At 45.9% G+C, this 24107-nt stretch overlaps 1 protein-coding gene across 1 annotated transcript in view; it reads right to left on the minus strand.

Annotated features, from left to right (window-relative positions):
- Positions 1 to 3672: 3672 nt before the first annotated feature.
- LOC306920458 (protein NLRC3-like) overlaps positions 3673 to 24107 on the minus strand; it is a gene marked incomplete at its 3' end in the record, with an annotated part of 67302 nt that continues 46867 nt past the window's right edge. Inside the window, exons 8-13 of the mRNA XM_079497216.1 lie at positions 21999 to 22112; positions 14357 to 14470; positions 8543 to 8612; positions 5948 to 6155; positions 3953 to 5732; positions 3673 to 3853 (exon numbers count right to left, since the gene is read on the minus strand). Coding sequence (XP_079353342.1) covers positions 3673 to 3853; positions 3953 to 5732; positions 5948 to 6155; positions 8543 to 8612; positions 14357 to 14470; positions 21999 to 22112 — 2467 coding nt within the window. The remainder of the gene's footprint in view (positions 3854 to 3952; positions 5733 to 5947; positions 6156 to 8542; positions 8613 to 14356; positions 14471 to 21998; positions 22113 to 24107) is intronic.

Consider the following 24107-nt stretch of genomic DNA (forward strand, 5'->3'; position numbering starts at 1 on the left):
GTGAGGGGTGCGTTAAAACGACCGGATTAAAGTTGGTGAGGGGTCCGTTAAAACAACTGGATTAAAGTTGTTGAGGGTCCTGTTAAAACCACCGGATTAAGGTTGGTGAGGGGTCCGTTAACACGACCGGATTAAGGTTGGTGAGGGGTCTGTTAAAACGACCGGATTAAGGTTGGTGAGGGGTGCGTTAAAACGACCGGATTAAAGTTGTTGAGGGTTCCGTTAAAACCACCGGATTAAGGTTGGTGAGGGGTCCGTTAACACGACCGGATTAAGGTTGGTGAGGGGTCTGTTAAAACCACCGGATTAAGGTTGGTGAGGGGTCCGTTAAAACCACCGGATTAAGGTTGGTGAGGGGTCCGTTAAAGCGACCGGATTAAGGTTGGTGAGGGGTGTGTTAAAACGACCGGATTAAAGTTGGTGAGGGGTCCGTTAAACCACCGGATTAAAGTTGGTGAGGGGTCCGTTAAAACGACCGGATTAAGGTTGGTGAGGGGTCCGTTAAAGCGACCGGATTAAGGTTGGTGAGGGGTGTGTTAAAACGACCGGATTAAAGTTGGTGAGGGGTCCGTTAAAGCGACCGGATTAAGGTTGGTGAGGGGTCCGTTATTAAAATAACATGTAGACTAATACAGTGTTATTATAATAATATCACTGTATTAGTCTACATGTTATTAATAATATCACTGTATTAGTCTACATGTTATTAATAATATCACTGTATTAGTCTACATGTTATTATAATAATATCACTGTATTAGTCTACATGTTATTATAATAATATCACTGTATTAGTCTACATGTTATTATTATAATATCACTGTATTAGTCTACATGTTATTAATAATATCACTGTATTAGTCTACATGTTATTAATAATATCACTGTATTAGTCTACATGTTATTATAATAATATCACTGTATTAATCTACATGTTATTAATAATATCACTTTATTAGTCTACATGTTATTATAATAATATCACTGTATTAGTCTACATGTTATTATTAATATCACTGTATTAGTCTACATGTTATTAATAATATCACTGTATTAGTCTACATGTTATTATAATAATATCACTGTATTAGTCTACATGTTATTAATAATATCACTGTATTAGTCTACATGTTATTATAATAATATCACTGTATTAGTCTACATGTTATTATAATAATATCACTGTATTAGTCTACATGTTATTATAATAATATCACTGTATTAGTCTACATGTTATTATAATAATATCACTGTATTAGTCTACATGTTATTATAATAATATCACTGTATTAGTCTACATGTTATTAATAATATCACTGTATTAGTCTACATGTTATTAATAATATCACTGTATTAGTCTACATGTTATTAATAATATCACTGTATTAGTCTACATGTTATTAATAATAATATCACTGTATTAGTCTACATGTTATTATAATAATATCACTGTATTAGTCTACATGTTATTATAATAATATCACTGTATTAGTCTACATGTTATTATAATAATATCACTGTATTAGTCTACATGTTATTATAATAATATCACTGTATTAGTCTACATGTTATAATAATAATATCACTGTATTAGTCTACATGTTATTAATAATATCACTGTATTAGTCTACATGTTATTATAATAATATCACTGTATTAGTCTACATGTTATTATAATAATATCACTGTATTAGTCTACATGTTATTAATAATATCACTGTATTAGTCTACATGTTATTATAATAATATCACTGTATTAGTCTACATGTTATTATAATAATATCACTGTATTAGTCTACATGTTATTATAATAATATCACTGTATTAGTCTACATGTTATTAATAATATAACTGTATTAGTCTACATGTTATTATAATAATATCACTGTATTAGTCTACATGTTATTATAATAATATCACTGTATTAGTCTACATGTTATTAATAATATCACTGTATTAGTCTACATGTTATTATAATAATATCACTGTATTAGTCTACATGTTATTATAATAATATCACTGTATTAGTCTACATGTTATTAATAATATCACTGTATTAGTCTAAATGTTATTATAATAATATCACTGTATTAGTCTACATGTTATTAATAATATCACTGTATTAGTCTACATGTTATGGTAATTATCATCTTCAATCAAGTCAGTGGTTCTCAAACTGTTTCATTCAAAGGACCCACATTTATATTATATTTGGCCACAGACCCCCATCATGAAGAGAACATTAAAACACTTTCAAGGTTTTTTAAATGTTCATAAATATCCATGGATAAAGTGGTTAACAGTTATTGTGATGCTGTATTAACACATTTAGCTGGGGACCCCCTGGAACCCCCCAAGGACCCCTGGAGGGTCCCCGGACCCCACTTTGAGAACCAATGACCTAATAGCTGGATGTGATGCTTTGATTGAATGAATATCACAGAATATAAACTTACACTTCTTCACTCCTGGTGTCAGCCTGTTCTCTCCACCGTGGTCCACACTGGAGTTGGAGAGACAAAGTCACACCTGAATATTCTCTATGATAATATAATTGATAATGATTTTACACCATTAAACATCAAACAACACAGAACAGCATCACAGTATGCTGTCCTTCTCTAAAGCTATAGATCATATATTTATTCATAGCCTATTGATTACCTAGTTATTGATTTTCTATCAAAGGTGAGCTGGCAGAACAGAGGTCATTCTGGAGTGACAAGCAGGTGCAATCTGATGAACATGTCGTGTTGGTCTTTCTCTCACAGCCTCCTGCTGTCAGAGTTGAACTGACTAACTGTCTCTCACAGCCTCCTGCTGTCAGAGTTGAACTGACTAACTGTCTCTCACAGCCTCCTGCTGTCAGAGTTGAACTGACTAACTGTCTCTCACAGCCTCCTGCTGCCAGAGTTGAACTGACTAACTGTCTCTCACAGCCTCTTGCTGTCAGAGTTGAACTGACTAACTGTCTCTCACACAGCCTCCTGCTGTCAGAGTTGAACTGACTAACTGTCTCTCACACAGCCTCCTGCTGTCAGAGTTGAACTGACTAACTGTCTCTCACAGCCTCCTGCTGTCAGAGTTGAACTGACTAACTGTCTCTCACAGCCTCCTGCTGCCAGAGTTGAACTGACTAACTGTCTCTCACAGCCTCCTGCTGTCAGAACTAGTTGAACTGACTAACTGTCTCTCACATCATAGTAGACAGTAGACACTATGAACACACACACACACACACACACACACACACACACACACACACACACACACACACACACACACACACACACACACACACACACACACACACACACACACACACACACACACACACACACACACACCTCAGAGTGTCCAGTCTGTAGCATGGATCCTTCACAGCAGCAGAGAGCATCGCTTCGCCTGATTCTCCTGGATGATTGAAGGTCAAATTCAACTCTCTCAAATGGGAAGGGTTGGAGCGTAGAGCTGAGGTCAGAGAAGAACAGCCTTTCTCTGTGACCAGACATCCTGACAAACTGCGCACACACACACACACACACACACACACACACACACACACACACACACACACACACACACACACACACACACAGTGAGAAGTTTCACAATATTACATAAAAAAATGACTTTTGATTTCAGAAACCGTTTAAACTCAGTTGAACACAGTTATACTGACTTGAGAGTCTCCAAAATGCAGTGTGGACTCCCCAGTCCCACAGCCAGAAGGTTGACTCCAGAGTCCTGAAGGTCGTTATTGCTCAAGTCAACTTCTCTCAGACTAGAGCTGGAGCTGAGAGCTGACGATAACTCCTGACAGCATCTCTCTGACAGGTTACAGCCACTCAGCCTGAAGAAACAGTCGTAAAGCATTTATTCATGAGATTTTCTGTTAAAGAAAGATTGTATAATTTGTGAAATATAGGCCTATAGTTATCAGTGAACCTACAGAGCTTTATTGGAGGCTTTGAGCACGGGCAGCAGCCTCAGAAGAGCCTCCTCTGAAGCAGAGTATTTCTTCAGGTCAAACACGTCCAGCTCCTTTCCTGAAGACAGCAAAATGAAGACCAGAGCTGACCACTGAGCAGGAGAGAGCTGGTCTGTGGAGAGACGTCCTGACGTCAGGTACCGTTGGATGTCCTCCTCCAGGGAATGATCATTCAGCTCATTCAGACAGTGGAACAGATTGATGCTTTTCTCTGGAGATTTATTCTCTGTGATCTTCTCCTTGATGTATTTGATGGTTTCATGATTGGTCTGGAAGGTGTTTCCTGTCTGTATCAGCAGCCTTTGTAGGAGTTTCTGATTGGTGTCCAAAGAGAGGCCCAGCAGGAAACGCAGGAACAAGTCCAGGTGTCCATTTGGACTCCTTAAGGCCTTGTCCACAGCACTTTGGTAGAGGTGATGAATCTTAGCTTTGGGTTTAAATACCTTGGACCAGTTGGAGGTTGTTTGTGGTCCTGACAGCAGGTTGACACCATCCTGGACGAAGGACACAAAGACATGAACAGCAGCCAGAAACTCCTGGACACTCAGATGGACAAAGCAGAACACGGTGTCCACGTGCAGCCCTCTCTCCCGTTTAAAGATCTGTGTAAACATTCCAGAGTACACAGAGGCCTCTCGGACATCAATGCCACACTCTCTCAGGTCTGCTTCATAGAAGATCAGTTGTCCTTTCACTAGCTGCTCGAACGCCAGTTTTCCTAAAGCCAGAATGACCTTGGTGTTCTCTGGAGCTCCGTCGTGATATTTCACACTCTTCTGTCCGAACAGAACCAGCAGAAAGTGGAGGTACATCTCGGTCAGGTACTTTGGCAGCGATCCTTTCACGTCTGTCTTCAACAGGACCTCCAGAACTGTGGCGGTGATCCAACAGAAGAGCGGGATGTGACACATGATGTGGAGGCTTTTGGATCTCTTGACGTGGGAGACGATTGGGCGTGCCTTCTCCTCATCCCCGAATTTATTGACGAAGTACTCGTCCTTCTGCGGATCGGTGAATCCTCTCACCTCCGTCACCCTGTCAACATAAGCGGCTGGTATCTGATTGGCTGCTGCAGGTCGTGTGGTTATCCAGAGGCGAGCAGAGGGAAGCAGGTCGCCTCTGATGAGGTTTGTCAGCAACACGGCCACCGAGGTTGGCGTGGTGACATCGGTTACAACCTCAGCGTTCTGGAAGTCCAGAGGAAACCTCAGTTCATCCAATCCATCGAGGATGAACATGACTTGGAACTCCTTCAAGCTGCAGACGAGTGGTTTCATGATCCCACCAAAGAAATGCTGAAGGAGTTCCACCAAGCTGTACTTCTCCTCCTTCATCAGGTTCAGCTCTCGGAAAGTGAGTGGAAACAAGAAGTGGACCATCTGGTTGGCTCTGCCTTCTGCCCAGTCCAGAGCGTACTTCTGAGCTAACACCGTTTTACCGATGCCGGCCACGCCGTTTGTCATCACCGTTTTGATTGGTCCATCGTGTCCAGGTAAGGGTTCGTACATGTCATCACAGCTGACTGGCGTCTCATTGGCTGGTTTTCTGGAAGCTGCTTCAATGAGTCTGACTTCATGTTCTTTATTGACGTCTCCACTGACTCCATCTGTGATGTAGAGCTCTGTGAAGATCTGCTTCAGAAGGGTTCGGGTTCCATCTTCAGCGATCCACTCAGACACATTCTGACACTTCTTCTTCAGATAAGACTTGAGTTGTCGTCGACTGACAGGAGCAAGAGTTTCTACATGACCAAAGAACGGAAGACACCAGTCAGTAAATATGTTAACGTTAACGAGACCTCCAGAAGACACCAGTCAGTAAATATGTTAACGTTAACGAGACCTCCAGATAGTAATACAACTAATGGCCATTAGAAGATCTTTATTAACACTTTAAAGACTAAAGACTTAATTAAAGACTTTCTTACTGATCTCCATCATATAAATAGTCTCTTACTCATCATCAGGAGGTCAGCCATCTCGTCCATCTTCAGACTCCTCAGGAGGGTCAGTGTGATCTTCAGAGCTCCCTCTGTGAAGCTTCTTCTCTCCTCCTCCCCCTCCTCCCCCTGACTCTCTAAGCATTCTGGGTAATCTGTTGTCAGAACCTTCCGGAACCTCTTCATCTCTTTCTTCACGAGTGTTACGAGTTTCTGTTCAAGCAGCTGAAACACATAATAATTAATACAGTTTAAACTCAACAATATTGCATTGATTGATTGATTGATTGATTGATTGATTGATATCTCCATGCTGGCCATGGAACGCCTCAGGATCCTCCAGTATGAAGTGAATACTGTTGGCCTGGGAAAGGGAAGTCTGGAGCTCTCTGCTGGAACCGTTACCCCCACGACCCGAGTCTGGATAAGCGGATGAGGATGCTATCAGGAAGTCAAAGCAGTCCAGTCTAAGATCAAAGGTCCGACTGTACAACAGCAACGTACAATCAGTGCTGCTGTACGGCTCGGAATGCTGGCGAGTGACAGAACTGGACATGAAAAAGATCAATGGCTTCCACAATGGATGCCTCCGTAAGACCTGCATTATCTTCTGGCCTGAGAAGACCTCAAATAAAGAGCTGCACAGGATGAGCAGGAAATCAAACGCTGCCGTCTACGATGGCTGGGTCATGTTCTCCGAATGGCCCAGAGTAGAATCCCAAAGGTTGTTGCACTGAGATGGACCCCAGTAGGGGAAATAAGTCAAGGTCGACCCACTGAGATGGACCCCAGTAGGGGAAATAAGTCAAGGTCGACCCACTGAGATGGACCCCAGTAGGGGAATGAAGTCAAGGTCGACCCACTGAGATGGACCCCAGTAGGGGAATGAAGTCAAGGTCGACCCACTGAGATGGACCCCAGTAGGGGAAATAAGTCAAGGTCGACCCACTGAGATGGACCCCAGTAGGGGAAGGAAGTCAAGGTCGACCCACTGAGGCTCTGGGCCCAGAGCCGCATTTTGTGCCTCGCCCCATGTCCTGGGCCCTGGGCCCCAGGCTCTGGGCCCTGGCTCAAGAGGTAGAGCAGGTCGTCCAATGATCCATGGGTCGGCGGTTCGAATCCCGGCTCCTCCTTTCTACATGTCGAAGTGTCCTTGGGCAAGACACTGAACCCCAAATTGCTCCCGATGTGCTGGTTGGTACCTTGCATGGCTTCCGCCACAATCGGTGTATGAATGTGTGTGTGAATGGGTGAATGTAATGCGCCTTGGATAAAGGCGCTATATAAATGCACCATTTACCATTTACCATTTTACCTCCTCGGGGCCTGGACTGCCTCAAGTGAACAGGATCTGAAGGTTCGGAGAGCACTTGCCTGGAAAGCCTTGCACGGGATGAGGAGAGTGTGGAAATCAGATATGGGAGAAGACCTTAAGAGTTCATAGCTACTGTGGAGTCAGTACTGCTGTATGGGGCCGAGACATGGAAAGGGCGGCTGTAGCTCAGGAGGTAGAGCAGGTCGTCCAATGATCCCTGGGTCGGCGGTTTGAATCCCGGCTCCTCTTGTCCACATGTCGAAGTGTCCTTGGGCAAGACACTGAACCCTACATTGCCTCCAATGAGTTGGTCAGTGTGAACTTGCCACCATTGGTGTCTGAATGTGGGAAGTGAGGACGCTGGCGTCGACTGTTTGCCACTTCACCTCCCAATGTATGAATGAATGGACCATTGTAAAGCGCTTTGAGAACTTGGAAAAGCGCTATAAAAATGCAATTCAATTCATTATGGACCCTCACAGTGGAGTCAGTACTGCTGTATGGGGCCGAGACATGGACCCTCACAGTGGAGTCAGTACTGCTGTATGGGGCCGAGACATGGACCCTCACAGTGGAGTCAGTACTGCTGTATGGGGCCGAGACATGGACCCTCACAGTGGAGGAAAAAGCCCTGGATGGAGTCTACACAAGAATGCTACGAATGGCACTAGGTGTCACATGGACGGACCGCATCACAAATGTGGACCTCTATGGGGACCTACCACGGGTCACGGACAAAGTCAGAGAGAGAAGGATGAGGCTGGCAGGGCACTGCGTCAGGCACCCAGAACTTGAAGCAAGTAAATTGACCCTATGGGAGCCAACCCAGGGCAAAGCCAGGAGGGTTGAAGGGGAAAGAAGCGTACCACCTACGTGCTGCGGTGCGACAGCTTGGCTAACAACACTGCAGAGCTCAAGAACCTGATGTTGGATAGGAGAGTGTGGAGGGCAGTGATCCAGGAATCCTGAGTTGGTGTTGGATAGACCTCTCTCTCGCAGCAACAACATTGTAAAACCCTCTTCATAAGACTGGCTCAGAGAACAATGGAAACTCATTGTAAGTTAAGAAGACCCACTTCACTTCAGGAAATGTCAACTCACCTGCTGTTTGACAATTTTATCTGGGCACCCTGCAGTCCAGAGATAAAATACTTCTGGAAGTGATTTTAGCAGAGCAGCTTCTCAGTGGATAAAATGCTTTGTTGACACAAGGACTACTTGTCTCTATTGTGATCAACTCATTATGTATTAATTTTATGTGCAGATGAAGTAAAGCTGTTGTTGTACATTGACAAACCTTAAATATGGAGTCCAGATCTGTTTGATGTTCCTGAGCTGACTGACCACTGGACCCCTGCTGCTGGTCACTGTGGAGGACACACACACACACACGCATGCGCACGCACACGCACACGCACGCACGCACGCACGCACGCACGCACGAATAATGTTTAAACAACTTATATGTATACTATAATCCACTGAATATCTGCGTCGTTCAAAAATGCGTCTCTGACAAATGTTAATGTACAAGAGAACCAGTGTAGCAAATAAATACAGTTTGGGGTTTTAAACAGTCAGAGAACCAGTGCAGCAGGGGACTAAATACAGGTTGGGGTTTAAACAGTCAGAGAACCAGTGTAGCAGGGGAACTAAATACAGGTTGGGGTTTAAACAGTCAGAGAACCAGTGTAGCAGGGGAACTAAATACAGGTTGGGGTTTAAACAGTCAGAGAACCAGTGTAGCAGGGGAACTAAATACAGGTGGGGGTTTAAACAGTCAGAGAACCAGTGTAGCAGGGGAACTAAATACAGGTGGGGGTTTAAACAGTCAGAGAACCAGTGTAGCAGGGGAACTAAATACAGGTTGGGGTTTAAACAGTCAGAGAACCAGTGTAGCAGGGGAACTAAGTACAGGTGGGGTTTTAAACAGTCAGAGAACCAGTGTAGCAGGGGAACTAAATACAGGTGGGGTTTTAAACAGTCAGAGAACCAGTGTAGCAGGGGAACTAAATACAGGTGGGGTTTTAAACAGTCAGAGAACCAGTGTAGCAGGGGAACTAAATACAGATTGGGGGTTTTAAACAGTCAGAGAACCAGTGTAGCAGGGGAACTAAATACAGGTTGGGGTTTAAACAGTCAGAGAACCAGTGTAGCAGGGGAACTAAATACAGGTTGGGGTTTAAACAGTCAGAGAACCAGTGTAGCAGGGGAACTAAATACAGGTTGGGGTTTAAACAGTCAGAGAACCAGTGTAGCAGGGGAACTAAATACAGGTGGGGTTTTAAACAGTCAGAGAACCAGTGTAGCAGGGGAACTAAATACAGGTGGGGTTTTAAACAGTCAGAGAACCAGTGTAGCAGGGGAACTAAATACAGATTGGGGGTTTTAAACAGTCAGAGAACCAGTGTAGCAGGGGAACTAAATACAGGTTGGGGTTTAAACAGTCAGAGAACCAGTGTAGCAGGGGAACTAAATACAGGTTGGGGTTTAAACAGTCAGAGAACCAGTGTAGCAGGGGAACTAAGTACAGGTGGGGTTTTAAACAGTCAGAGAACCAGTGTAGCAGGGGAACTAAATACAGGTGGGGTTTTAAACAGTCAGAGAACCAGTGTAGCAGGGGAACTAAATACAGGTGGGGTTTTAAACAGTCAGAGAACCAGTGTAGCAGGGGAACTAAATACAGATTGGGGGTTTTAAACAGTCAGAGAACCAGTGTAGCAGGGGAACTAAATACAGGTTGGGGTTTAAACAGTCAGAGAACCAGTGTAGCAGGGGAACTAAATACAGGTTGGGGTTTAAACAGTCAGAGAACCAGTGTAGCAGGGGAACTAAATACAGGTTGGGGTTTAAACAGTCAGAGAACCAGTGTAGCAGGGGAACTAAATACAGGTGGGGTTTTAAACAGTCAGAGAACCAGTGTAGCAGGGGAACTAAATACAGTTTGGGGGTTTAAACAGTCAGAGAACCAGTGTAGCAGGGGAACTAAATACAGGTGGGGGTTTAAACAGTCAGAGAACCAGTGTAGCAGAGGAACTAAATACAGGTTGGGGGGTTTAAACAGTCAGAGAACCAGTGTAGCAGGGGAACTAAATACAGGTGGGGGTTTAAACAGTCAGAGAACCAGTGTAGCAGGGGAACTAAATACAGGTGGGGTTTTAAACAGTCAGAGAACCAGTGTAGCAGGGGACCTAAATACAGGTTGGGGTTTAAACAGTCAGAGAACCAGTGTAGCAGGGGAACTAAATACAGGTTGGGGGGTTTAAACAGTCAGAGAACCAGTGTAGCAGGGGAACTAAATACAGGTTGGGGGTTTTAAACAGTCAGAGAACCAGTGTAGCAGGGGAACTAAATACAGGTGGGTTTTTAAACAGTCAGAGAACCAGTGTAGCAGGGGAACTAAATACAGGTGGGGTTTAAACAGTCAGAGAACCAGTGTAGCAGGGGAACTAAATACAGGTTGGGGTTTAAACAGTCAGAGAACCAGTGTAGCAGGGGAACTAAATACAGGTTGGGGTTTAAACAGTCAGAGAACCAGTGTAGCAGGGGAACTAAATACAGTTTGGGGGTTTTAAACAGTCAAAGAACCAGTGTAGCAGGGGAACTAAATACAGGTTGGGGTTTAAACAGTCAGAGAACCAGTGTAGCAGGGGAACTAGATACAGGTTGGGGTTCAAACAGTCAGAGAACCAGTGTAGCAGGGGAACTAAATACAGGTTGGGGTTTAAACAGTCAGAGAACCAGTGTAGCAGGGGAACTAAATACAGGTTGGGGTTTAAACAGTCAGAGAACCAGTGTAGCAAAGGAACTAAATACAGGTTGGGGTTTAAACCGTCAGAGAACCAGTGTAGCAGGGGAACTAAATACAGGTTGGGGTTTAAACAGTCAGAGAACCAGTGTAGGAAAGTTGTAACACAATTCAAAATAGAGCCATACGGTCATTTCTTGGAGTTCATAAGCTTACGCCTATCTTGGCCATTAGCGGAGATATGGGATGGATGCCCGTAAATATCAGACACAAAGGTGAGATGTTGAGACTTTGGAATAGACTTGTTAATATGTCCGATGACAGACTAACCAAAAAGATTTTTAACTGGGACATTTCTAATGGTTACCCCTGGGCCAATGAAGTAAAGTCTTTATTTTTTATGAATAATTCATCATTTATTTATTTAAATAAACTATGCTGTAATATTCATGCGATACAGAACTTTATGTTCCTTGGGTATAAGGAGAGTTGGGCTGTTGATTTATGGTACAAACCAAAACTAAGAACATATCGTCTTATTAAAAATAATTATGGCCCTGAACCTTATGTTACACAAAATGTATCCAAAAGTCAGAGATCTTTTTGTGCACAGCTGCATTCTGGGACCTTACCATTAGCTTTAGAAACGGGTAGATTCATTGGTACTCCTGAGGAGGACAGAGTATGTTTACTGTGTGATTTGAAAGAAATTGAAAATGAAATTCATTTTTTGTTTTACTGCCCATTATATGAAGAACTAAGACATGTATTATTTTGTAAAATGACAACCATCTGTGTTAACTTTTTCTGGTTAGAGGACTACGAAAAGTTGGAATTTTGTTTTAGGAAAGGTATTTTTGCTTTAGCAGACTTTTTATGCAAAGCGTGGGAAAAAAGGCAGAATGTTTTGTTTGTGTAAAAAGAAAAGAAAAAGAAAACTGTTTCCTGTACACAATGCAATACTGACGCAATGATTTGTGGTGTGTCCTATAAGTCCATGTGGGCTGGGCGCCTTGGGTGCATGACACAATAATAAAGAATCTATCTATCTATCTATCTGTAGCAGGGGAACTAAATACAGGTGGGTTTTTAAACAGTCAGAGAACCAGTGTAGCAGGGGAACTAAATACAGGTGGGGTTTAAACAGTCAGAGAACCAGTGTAGCAGGGGAACTAAATACAGGTTGGGGTTTTTAAACAGTCAGAGAACCAGTGTAGCAGGGGAACTAAATACAGGTGGGGTTTAAACAGTCAGAGAACCAGTGTAGCAGGGTAACTAAATACAGGTTGGGGTTTTAAACGGTCAGGAATGGAGCGGTCACTAAAAGGCCTTGTCACGACCATGGTGGTCATTGTATGTGGTGTCCTTGTAACCGTTGACCATAAAAACATAATGATTCTGTATTATCATGTTTGGTTCAGGAGGTACGATGCAGTAAATCATTGATGGAGGAAAGGAACATGGCTGCCATCGCTCTGTGTTTTTCATGTTCAAACTTTATTGATTTCATGACAAAGTGAATGACTCATAGATTTATCACTCATCCTGTGGATTACACAACAGACCCTCTTATAGACGGCTAGCCTTGCAGAGTCACGTTATAAATACATATTGTAAATATATATATATATAAATACATGTTGTAGTGCCCAAAGTCCTGTACTAAAGACCCTCTTATAGGCGGCTAGCCTTGCAGAGTCACGTAAAATAAATGTCAACAATGACTATGAAAAAATACAAGACACAAAAGCCCAAACAGCAAATGTACATGGGCATCTATATTGAACATTCACCTCATTTCACAAGATGGATTTCATCATTACGTACTCTCCTTTGATCAAATATAATGTGAGTTAGATATTAAACTTTATGAGCTGTTTAATCATGTTCTGTATCAAAGTCTAACAACATCAGGTTGGATTCAGGCCAATGCAACATGACAACAGAGACAGTAGAGGTCAGGAGGTTTCAGGTCAACATGACAACAGAGACAGTAGAGGTCAGGTGGTTTCAGGTCAACATGACAACATAGACAGTAGAGGTCAGGAGGTTTCAGGTCAAAATGACAACAGAGACAGTAGAGGTCAATGCAACATGACAACAGAGACAGTAGAGGTCAGGTGGTTTCAGGTCAACATGACAACAGAGACAGTAGAGGTCAGGTGGTTTCAGGTCAACATGACAACAGAGACAGTAGAGGTCAGGTGGTTTCAGGTCAACATGACAACAGAGACAGTAGAGGTCAGGTGGTTTCAGGTCAACATGACAACAGAGACAGTAGAGGTCAGGAGGTTTCAGGTCAACATGACAACAGAGACAGTAGAGGTCAGGTGGTTTCAGGTCAACATGACAACAGAGACAGTAGAGGTCAGGAGGTTTCAGGTCAACATGACAACAGAGACAGTAGAGGTCAGGAGGTTTCAGGTCAACATGACAACAGAGACAGTAGAGGTCAGGAGGTTTCAGGTCAACATGACAACAGAGACAGTAGAGGTCAGGAGGTTTCAGGTCAACATGACAACAGAGACAGTAGAGGTCAGGTCAGGTGGTTTCAGGTCAACATGACAACAGAGACAGTAGAGGTCAGGAGGTTTCAGGTCAACATGACAACAGAGACAGTAGAGGTCAGGTGGTTTCAGGTCAACATGACAACAGAGACAGTAGAGGTCAGGAGGTTTCAGGTCAACATGACAACAGAGACAGTAGAGGTCAGGTGGTTTCAGGTCAACATGACAACAGAGACAGTAGAGGTCAGGTGGTTTCAGGTCAACATGACAACAGAGACAGTAGAGGTCAAGAGGTTTCAGGTCAACATGACAACAGAGACAGTAGAGGTCAGGTGGTTTCAGGTCAACATGACAACAGAGACAGTAGAGGTCAGGAGGTTTCAGGTCAACATGACAACAGAGACAGTAGAGGTCAGGTGGTTTCAGGTCAACATGACAACAGAGACAGTAGAGGTCAGGTGGTTTCAGGTCAACATGACAACAGAGACAGTAGAGGTCAGGTGGTTTCAGGTCAACATGACAACAGAGACAGTAGAGGTCATGAGGTTTCAGGTCAACATGACAACAGAGACAGTAGAGGTCAGGTGGTTTCAGGTCAACATGACAACAGAGACAGGAGAGGTCAGGAGGTTTCAGGTCAACATGACAACAGAGACAGTAGAGGTCAGGTGGTTTCAGGTCAACATGACAACAGAGACAGTAGAGGTCAGGTGGTTTCAGGTCAACATGACAACAGAGACAGTAGAGGTCAGGTGGTTTCAGGTCATCATGACAACAGAGACAGTAGAGGTCAGGTATTTTTACTGCTGGTAAATCTATCTGTAAATACACAAAATGTGCATGTTTACATTCTGACCTCTGATCAGTAGAGTGGAGTCCATCTTTGAAGTCAATAACATCATCCTTGGACCAGTCACTCTTCATGGAGACACAGCTGGGTACAGGAGACTCTGCTCTTTGACGATCAACCCTGAAACCATGACAACCATCATAAACATTACATTTATACATCACCATGACAACCATCATAAACATTACATTTATACATCACCATGACAACTGTTATGCTTTGTCCATGTACATGTAATGAAGTCTGTTTAGTTGAACTTGTAGATACAGTGTTTATGTACTTTGATACGTGATATTACAGCTTGAATGTTGTTTATAGATATGAGGGTCATCTGTTAGATGTCTCCAGTGAGGTCAGCCTTGGTCCTATGATGTCACGTTTCTATGATGTCATATCTTATTGTCACGTCACTTATCCAACACTATGTATTCTCTGTCTAGCACAGACTGAACCAGAGAGAATTGGATGGACTCCTTTTCTGCTTTACAGAAAGCACTATGTTACTCACACTACACATCAATATATTAAATCACTTAGATTTAAATCATGACACAAGTCAAATTATCCACATTTCACATGATAAATGACATCATTATGTACCGTCCGTTGAAAATAATGAAGTGTTTCTTAAAGTGTGAGTTAGATATTAAACTTTATGATTCTATGAGCTGTTTAAACATGTTCCGTATCAAAGTCTAACAACATCAGGCTGGTTTCAGGTCAATGGGTACGTTTACATGAGGTCTTTCAACCCCTCTTAATTCCGAATAGAAGTTAAATCCTATTAAACGTTGTCATGTAAACACCTACAAAAACGTAAATCCGAATGAAAATGCTCGATGCGATTTAAAAACCATTCCGATGTCACTGGCCGGATTATTCCGATGCGATTGGCCGAAAGTTGGACTCATGTATACACTGCTTCGGATGTAAATTCATTCTGGTCTTTCTGAGCATGCTCATTTCCAAGGCGCTCCAACTCCAAGGCGCTCATATCCAAGGCGCGCCGAGGAGTTTGCACATAGAGCGCGTTATTTCGTGCATTTTGCAGATCCGAAATAGCCTACACACAAAAAAAACGTGGAGCAGGCTGCAGCAGCAGTGGTGATGATGATCCCCCTGATCTGTGAGTGTTCAAAGATCCAACCGTCCCGAGTTGATGATCACTCAATTTTCAAACATGTTTGATAGGCCTATAGGTTATATAGCCAGCCTATATGTATCTGGATGCTTCATGCTACTGTAGGCTAAGTGCATGGGGGACTCACAGAAAGACGGAGGAGAGAGAGGACGAAATGCCGTCAGTCCGCTGTTCAGTAATCTCTCACACACACACACACACACACACACACAGTCCCAAGAATACGCTATTATCGCTATAATGTCCATCCTATCCCTTTAAACTTTTATAGGCTATAACTTGCCTATTCCAAGTTGCAACCAAAACGTCATGAAACATAACGGCTTTGCAGTTTAATTGGGACACGTTGTCAGCCTGTAGATCAGCGCTTACTTACACAATGTACGTGCATTGTGCAAAGACGAATCACAAATAAACCCAATAGCCTTGTGAGGCGCACAGCGAAAACTTGATAAATGCGATGTGTGTGTGTGTGTGTTCAACAGTCTCTCTCTCTCTCTCTCTCTCTCCTCTCAAAAATAACGAGCGACCCTTGATACAATAATAATCAGTGTGCGTGCCCTGGCCGTGCTGTAGTGTAGATAATAAAGTACAAATAAAAACGAGATGATCACCTTCCCAGCGGAGAAGGGGAGCCGCAGCGGGTGGGGAATAAAAGACGGTAAACATATACGCCCGCCCCTATCCAACCAGCAGCCTCAAAGCTACTGCAGAATGAAATGATGGGATTTCAAAGTATCGTCTTTCACATAATGAATGAACTGCCTATATTTTATGTGTCCAACACGTGTCCATCACGTGAATTAACATGTATCATGTCTTATATCACATCTCCTTGTAAACGCTCATTCGGAATGACCATTTCCCATGTAAACACGCAGCAAAAAACATTACTTCGGATGTATTTTATTCGGAAGTATTTATTCGGAATGATCAGCCTGCATGTAACCGCGGCTAGTGACACATGATGACAGAGGTGGTTTTACTGGTTGTAAATCTATCTGTATTGTTGGAGGAGGAGGAGGGGAGGTGCTGGGAAATGTCCTACGTTTTAGCACACACACACACACACACACACACACACACACACACACACACACACACACACACACACACACACACACACACACACACACACACACACACACACACACACACACACACACACACACACACACAGAATGAGGGATAATTACGACCCTGTGCTAAGTCCACAACTATGCTGGACTCCAACGCACCTTGAATGAGCTTTTTGAGCCACCACGGCAAGTGGTGTGTGTGTGTGTGTGTGTGTGTGTGTGTGTGCGTGTGTGTATACTATAGCGCCACCATCAGGCAGAGGCTCTGAGTCACTCTGCTACACTATAGCGCCACCATCAGGCTCTGAGCCACTCTGCTACACTATAGCGCCACCATCAGGCTCTGAGCCACTCTGCTACACTATAGCGCCACCATCAGGCTGTGAGCCACTCTGCTACACTATAGCGCCACCATCAGGCTCTGAGCCACTCTGCTACACTATAGCGCCACCATCAGGCTGTGAGCCACTCTGCTACACTATAGCACCACCATCAGGCTCTGAGCCACTCTGCTACACTATAGCGCCACCATCAGGCTGTGAGCCACTCTGCTACACTATAGCGCCACCATCAGGCTGTGAGCCACTCTGCTACACTATAGCACCACCATCAGGCTCTGAGCCACTCTGCTACACTATAGCGCCACCATCAGGCTGAGGCTCTGAGCCACTCTGCTACACTATAGCGCCACCATCAGGCTGTGAGTCACTCTGCTACACTATAGCGCCACCATCAGGCTGTGAGACACTCTGCTACACTATAGCGCTACCATCAGGCAGAGGCTCTGAGCCACTCTGCTACACTATAGCGCCACCATCAGGCTGTGAGTCACTCTGCTACACTATAGCGCCACCATCAGGCTGTGAGTCACTCTGCTACACTATAGCGCCACCATCAGGCTCTGAGCCACTCTGCTACACTATAGCACCACCATCAGGCTGTGAGCCACTCTGCTACACTATAGCGCCACCATCAGGCTGTGAGCCACTCTGCTACACTATAGCGCCACCATCAGGCTGAGGCTCTGAGCCACTCTGCTACACTATAGCAGCACCATCAGGCTGTGAGTCACTCTGCTACACTATAGCGCCACCATCAGGCTGTGAGACACTCTGCTACACTATAGCGCCACCATCAGGCAGAGGCTCTGAGCCACTCTGCTACACTATAGCGCCACCATCAGGCTGTGAGCCACTCTGCTACACTATAGCGCCACCATCAGGCAGAGGCTCTGAGCCACTCTGCTACACTATAGCGCCACCATCAGGCTGTGAGCCACTCTGCTACACTATAGCGCCACCATCAGGCTGTGAGTCACTCTGCTACACTATAGCGCCACCATCAGGCTCTGAGCCACTCTGCTACACTATAGCGCCACCATCAGGCTCTGAGCCACTCTGCTACACTATAGCGCCACCATCAGGCTGTGAGCCACTCTGCTACACTATAGCGCCACCATCAGGCTCTGAGCCACTCTGCTACACTATAGCGCCACCATCAGGCTGTGAGCCACTCTGCTACACTATAGCGCCACCATCAGGCTCTGAGCCACTCTGCTACACTATAGCGCCACCATCAGGCAGAGGCTCTGAGTCACTCTGCTACACTATAGCGCCACCATCAGGCTGAGGCTCTGAGCCACTCTGCTACACTATAGCGCCACCATCAGGCTGTGAGCCACTCTGCTACACTATAGCGCCACCATCAGGCTCTGAGCCACTCTGCTACACTATAGCGCCACCATCAGGCTCTGAGCCACTCTGCTACACTATAGCGCCACCATCAGGCTGTGAGTCACTCTGCTACACTATAGCGCCACCATCAGGCTCTGAGCCACTCTGCTACACTATAGCGCCACCATCAGGCTCTGAGCCACTCTGCTACACTATAGCGCCACCATCAGGCTGTGAGTCACTCTGCTACACTATAGCGCCACCATCAGGCTGTGAGACACTCTGCTACACTATAGCGCTACCATCAGGCAGAGGCTCTGAGCCACTCTGCTACACTATAGCGCCACCATCAGGCTGTGAGCCACTCTGCTACACTATAGCGCCACCATCAGGCTGTGAGTCACTCTGCTACACTATAGCGCCACCATCAGGCTCTGAGCCACTCTGCTACACTATAGCGCCACCATCAGGCTGTGAGCCACTCTGCTACACTATAGCGCCACCATCAGGCTGTGAGCCACTCTGCTACACTATAGCGCCACCATCAGGCTGAGGCTCTGAGCCACTCTGCTACACTATAGCGCCACCATCAGGCTGTGAGTCACTCTGCTACACTATAGCGCCACCATCAGGCTGTGAGACACTCTGCTACACTATAGCGCCACCATCAGGCAGAGGCTCTGAGCCACTCTGCTACACTATAGCGCCACCATCAGGCTGTGAGCCACTCTGCTACACTATAGCGCCACCATCAGGCAGAGGCTCTGAGCCACTCTGCTACACTATAGCGCCACCATCAGGCTGTGAGCCACTCTGCTACACTATAGCGCCACCATCAGGCTGTGAGTCACTCTGCTACACTATAGCGCCACCATCAGGCTCTGAGCCACTCTGCTACACTATAGCGCCACCATCAGGCTCTGAGCCACTCTGCTACACTATAGCGCCACCATCAGGCTGTGAGCCACTCTGCTACACTATAGCGCCACCATCAGGCTCTGAGCCACTCTGCTACACTATAGCGCCACCATCAGGCTCTGAGCCACTCTGCTACACTATAGCGCCACCATCAGGCTGTGAGTCACTCTGCTACACTATAGCGCCACCATCAGGCTCTGAGCCACTCTGCTACACTATAGCGCCACCATCAGGCTCTGAGCCACTCTGCTACACTATAGCGCCACCATCAGGCTGTGAGCCACTCTGCTACACTATAGCGCCACCATCAGGCTGTGAGACACTCTGCTACACTATAGCGCTACCATCAGGCAGAGGCTCTGAGCCACTCTGCTACACTATAGCGCCACCATCAGGCTGTGAGACACTCTGCTACACTATAGCGCTACCATCAGGCAGAGGCTCTGAGCCACTCTGCTACACTATAGCGCCACCATCAGGCTCTGAGTCACTCTGCTACACTATAGCGCCACCATCAGGCTCTGAGCCACTCTGCTACACTATAGCGCCACCATCAGGCTGTGAGCCACTCGGCTACACTATAGCGCCACCATCAGGCTGTGAGCCACTCTGCTACACTATAGCGCCACCATCAGGCAGAGGCTCTGAGCCACTCTGCTACACTATAGCGCCACCATCAGGCAGAGGCTCTGAACCACTCTGCTACACTATAGCGCCACCATCAGGCAGAGGCTCTGAACCACTCTGCTACACTATAGCGCCACCATCAGGCAGAGGCTCTGAACCACTCTGCTACACTATAGCGCCACCATCAGGCAGAGGCTCTGAGCCACTCTGCTACACTATAGCGCCACCATCAGGCTCTGAGCCACTCTGCTACACTATAGCGCCACCATCAGGCTCTGAGCCACTCTGCTACACTATAGCGCCACCATCAGGCTCTCAGCCACTCTGCTACACTATAGCGCCACCATCAGGCAGAGGCTCTGAGCCACTCTGCTACACTATAGCGCCACCATCAGGCTCTCAGCCACTCTGCTACACTATAGCGCCACCATCAGGCTGTGAGCAACTCTGCTACACTATAGCGCCACCATCAGGCAGAGGCTCCGAGCTACTCTGCTACACTATAGCGCCACCATCAGGCTGTGAGCTACTCTGCTACACTATAGCGCCACCATCAGGCTGTGAGCAATTCTGCTACACTATAGCGCCACCATCAGGCTGTGAGCCACTCTGCTACACTATAGCACCACCATCAGGCAGAGGCTCCGAGCTACTCTGCTACACTATAGCGCCACCATCAGGCTGTGAGCAACTCTGCTACACTATAGCGCCACCATCAGGCAGAGGCTCCGAGCTACTCTGCTACACTATAGCGCCACCATCAGGCTGTGAGCTACTCTGCTACACTATAGCACCACCATCAGGCTGAGGCTCTGAGCCTCTCTGCTACACTATAGCGCCACCATCAGGCAGAGGCTCTGAGCCACTCTGCTACACTATAGCACCACCATCAGGCTCTGAGCCACTCTGCTACACTATAGCGCCACCATCAGGCTGTGAGCCACTCTGCTACACTATAGCGCCACCATCAGGCAGAGGCTCTGAGCCACTCTGCTACACTATAGCGCCACCATCAGGCTCTGAGCCACTCTGCTACACTATAGCGCCACCATCAGGCTCTGAGCCACTCTGCTACACTATAGCGCCACCATCAGGCTGTGAGCCACTCTGCTACACTATAGCGCCACCATCAGGCTGTGAGCCACTGTGCTACACTATAGCGCCACCATCAGGCTCTGAGCCTCTCTGCTACACTATAGCGCCACCATCAGGCTCTGAGCCACTCTGCTACACTATAGCGCCACCATCAGGCTCTGAGCCACTCTGCTACACTATAGCGCCACCATCAGGCTCTGAGCCACTCTGCTACACTATAGCGCCACCATCAGGCTCTGAGCCACTCTGCTACACTATAGCGCCACCATCAGGCTGAGGCTCTGAGCCACTCTGCTACACTATAGCGCCACCATCAGGCTCTGAGCCACTCTGCTACACTATAGCGCCACCATCAGGCTGTGAGCCACTCTGCTACACTATAGCGCCACCATCAGGCTCTGAGCCTCTCTGCTACACTATAGCGCCACCATCAGGCTGAGGCTCTGAGCCACTCTGCTACACTATAGCGCCACCATCAGGCTCTGAGCCACTCTGCTACACTATAGCGCCACCATCAGGCTGTGAGCCACTCTGCTACACTATAGCGCCACCATCAGGCTCTGAGCCACTCTGCTACACTATAGCGCCACCATCAGGCTGTGAGCCACTCTGCTACACTATAGCGCCACCATCAGGCTCTGAGCCACTCTGCTACACTATAGCGCCACCATCAGGCTCTGAGCCACTCCGCTACACTATAGCGCCACCATCAGGGTGAGGCTCTGAGCCACTCTGCTACACTATAGCGCCACCATCAGGCTGTGAGCCACTCTGCTACACTCACCCCCCTTTAGACCTCCTCCCACGGGGAAACCCGGTCCGGGTCACGGCACCAATGTAACGCCCAGGATTCGAACTCGGGTCTCCAGCACGAAAGACCAATATCTCAGGGATATCCCTTTGGTCTAGTGGTTAAGATGTTGGACTTTCATGCAGGAGATCGGAGATCAAATCCTGGGCGTTACATTGGTGACGTGACCCGGATTCGAACTTCTTCTCCTCTCTTTTAATTTAAGATGCTTCACTAAATGTAGGAGAGACATTCTGACCTCTGATCAGTAGAGTCTAATAAAACTGTAATCATGTGTTTTGTTCTGATAGTTTTACATTCTGACCTCTGATCAGCAGACTGCTGTCCATCTTTGAAGTCAATAACATCATCCTTGGACCAGTCACTCTTCATGGAGACACAGCTGGGTACAGGAGACTCTGCTCTCTGACGATCAACCCTGAAACCATGACAACCATCATAAACATTACATTTATACATCACCATGACAACCATCATAAAAATTACATTTATATGACAACTGTTATGCTTTGTCCATGTACATGTAATGAAGTCTGTGTAGTTGAACTTGTAGACACAGTGTTTATGTACTTTGATACGTGATATTACAGCTTGAATGTTGTTTATAGATATGAGGGTCATCTGTTAGATGTCTCCAGTGAGGTCAGCCTTGGTCCTATGATGTCACGTTTCTATGATGTCATATGTTATTGTCACGTCACTTATCCAACACTATGTATTCTCTGTCTAGCACAGACTGAACCAGAGAGAATTGGATGGACTCCTTTTCTGCTTTACAGAGAGCACTATGTTACTCACACTACACATCAATATATTAAATCACTTAGATTTAAATTATGACACAAGTCAAGTCAAATTATCCACATTTCACATGATAAATGTCATCATTATGTACCGTCCGTTGAAAATAATGAAGTGTTTCTTAAAGTGTGAGTTAGATATTAAACTTTATGATTCTATGAGCTGTTTAAACATGTTCCGTATCAAAGTCTAACAACATCAGGCTGGTTTCAGGTCAATGACACATGATGACAGAGGTGGTTTTACTGGTTGTAAATCTATCTGTATTGTTGGAGGAGGAGGAGGGGGGGTGCTGGGAAATGTCCTACGTTTTAGCACGCACACACACACACACGCACACACACACGCACACACGCACGCACGCACGCACGCACGCACGCACGCACGCACGCACGCACGCACGCACGCACGCACGCACGCACGCACGCACGCACGCACGCACGCACACACACACAGAATGAGGGATAATTACGACCCTGTGCTCAACTATGCTGGACTCCAACACACTGCTCACTTCACTGCAGGTGTCATCTCCCTAATAGAGTTAAATTGTCGCAAAGTTTTTTCTACTGAAAGAGAATGCTTGAATGAGCTTTTTGAGCCACCACGGCAACTGTGTGTGTGTGTGTGTGTGTGTGTGTGTGTGTGTGTGTGTGTGTGTGTGTGTGTGTGTGTGTGTGTGTGTGTGTGTGTGTGTGTGTGTGTGTGTGTGTGTGTGTGTGTGTGTGTGTTGAAACAGCTCATATAGAAGAATCATAAAGTTTAACATCTTAACTACTCACATTTTGAAAAGCATGTGATTCTCATCAGCAGACACTACTTGTGAAATCAAAGTCAGTGGTTCTCAAAGTGTGGTCCGGGGACCCCCAGGGGTCCTTGAGGAGGTTCCAAAAGGAGGAACAGATTAACTAGTTCAACCTTATTTTATACTTTGGATATCAGGGCCGGTTCGGGGGGGGGGGGGGGGCTGGCTCACTTGATAAACATGTTAAACATGTCAGTGATGACACGACTGTCAGGGAACTTGCTAGATCTTCTCTGGTTCTAGATATGAAACGGCGTAAAGTGCCGTCCTGGCAGCAGAGGGCCAGCCTAGTTTATTGGGGTTCAGAAGAAAGACCAACCTTAAAATGGACTCACATGCTACTGGGTTTGGGGTGTGGTCAGATTGGCCTGACCTCAATGACCTCTGTGTGATAACTGTAGTATCTCTGTGCTGGGTTCGACCTGACTCTGAATCTGTAGCAGTTTCTGAGGACATTATTACCAACTGTTTGATCTCAGTAAGGAGTACTGTATACTGTAATTGATACAGAACACCATATATCACCAGTCAATGCACGGAGGTACCTTGTAAACGACAACAACACTGGACTGGTTTAAAACGTAAGTTACGTATGTAACTATGGTTCTATGAGTCCCGAATGACCGCCAGAGGCGGTGCTTAAGCACTGAATACGTCCCTTCGCGCATGCGCCGTCGAGTATTTTATACCAACAATGTCAATTTTGACCCCATGATGACCCGGAGTAGTCTATATCTTCCGTCGGTCTACAGGGGCTCAGTCCCTACAGAATCTTCTCGCGAGACCACGAGGATTCTGAGTGACAAG

The sequence above is a fragment of the Electrona antarctica genome, assembly GCF_951216825.1.
Source record: "Electrona antarctica genome assembly, chromosome: 3".
In the NCBI taxonomy this organism is placed as follows: Eukaryota; Metazoa; Chordata; class Actinopteri; order Myctophiformes; family Myctophidae; genus Electrona; species Electrona antarctica.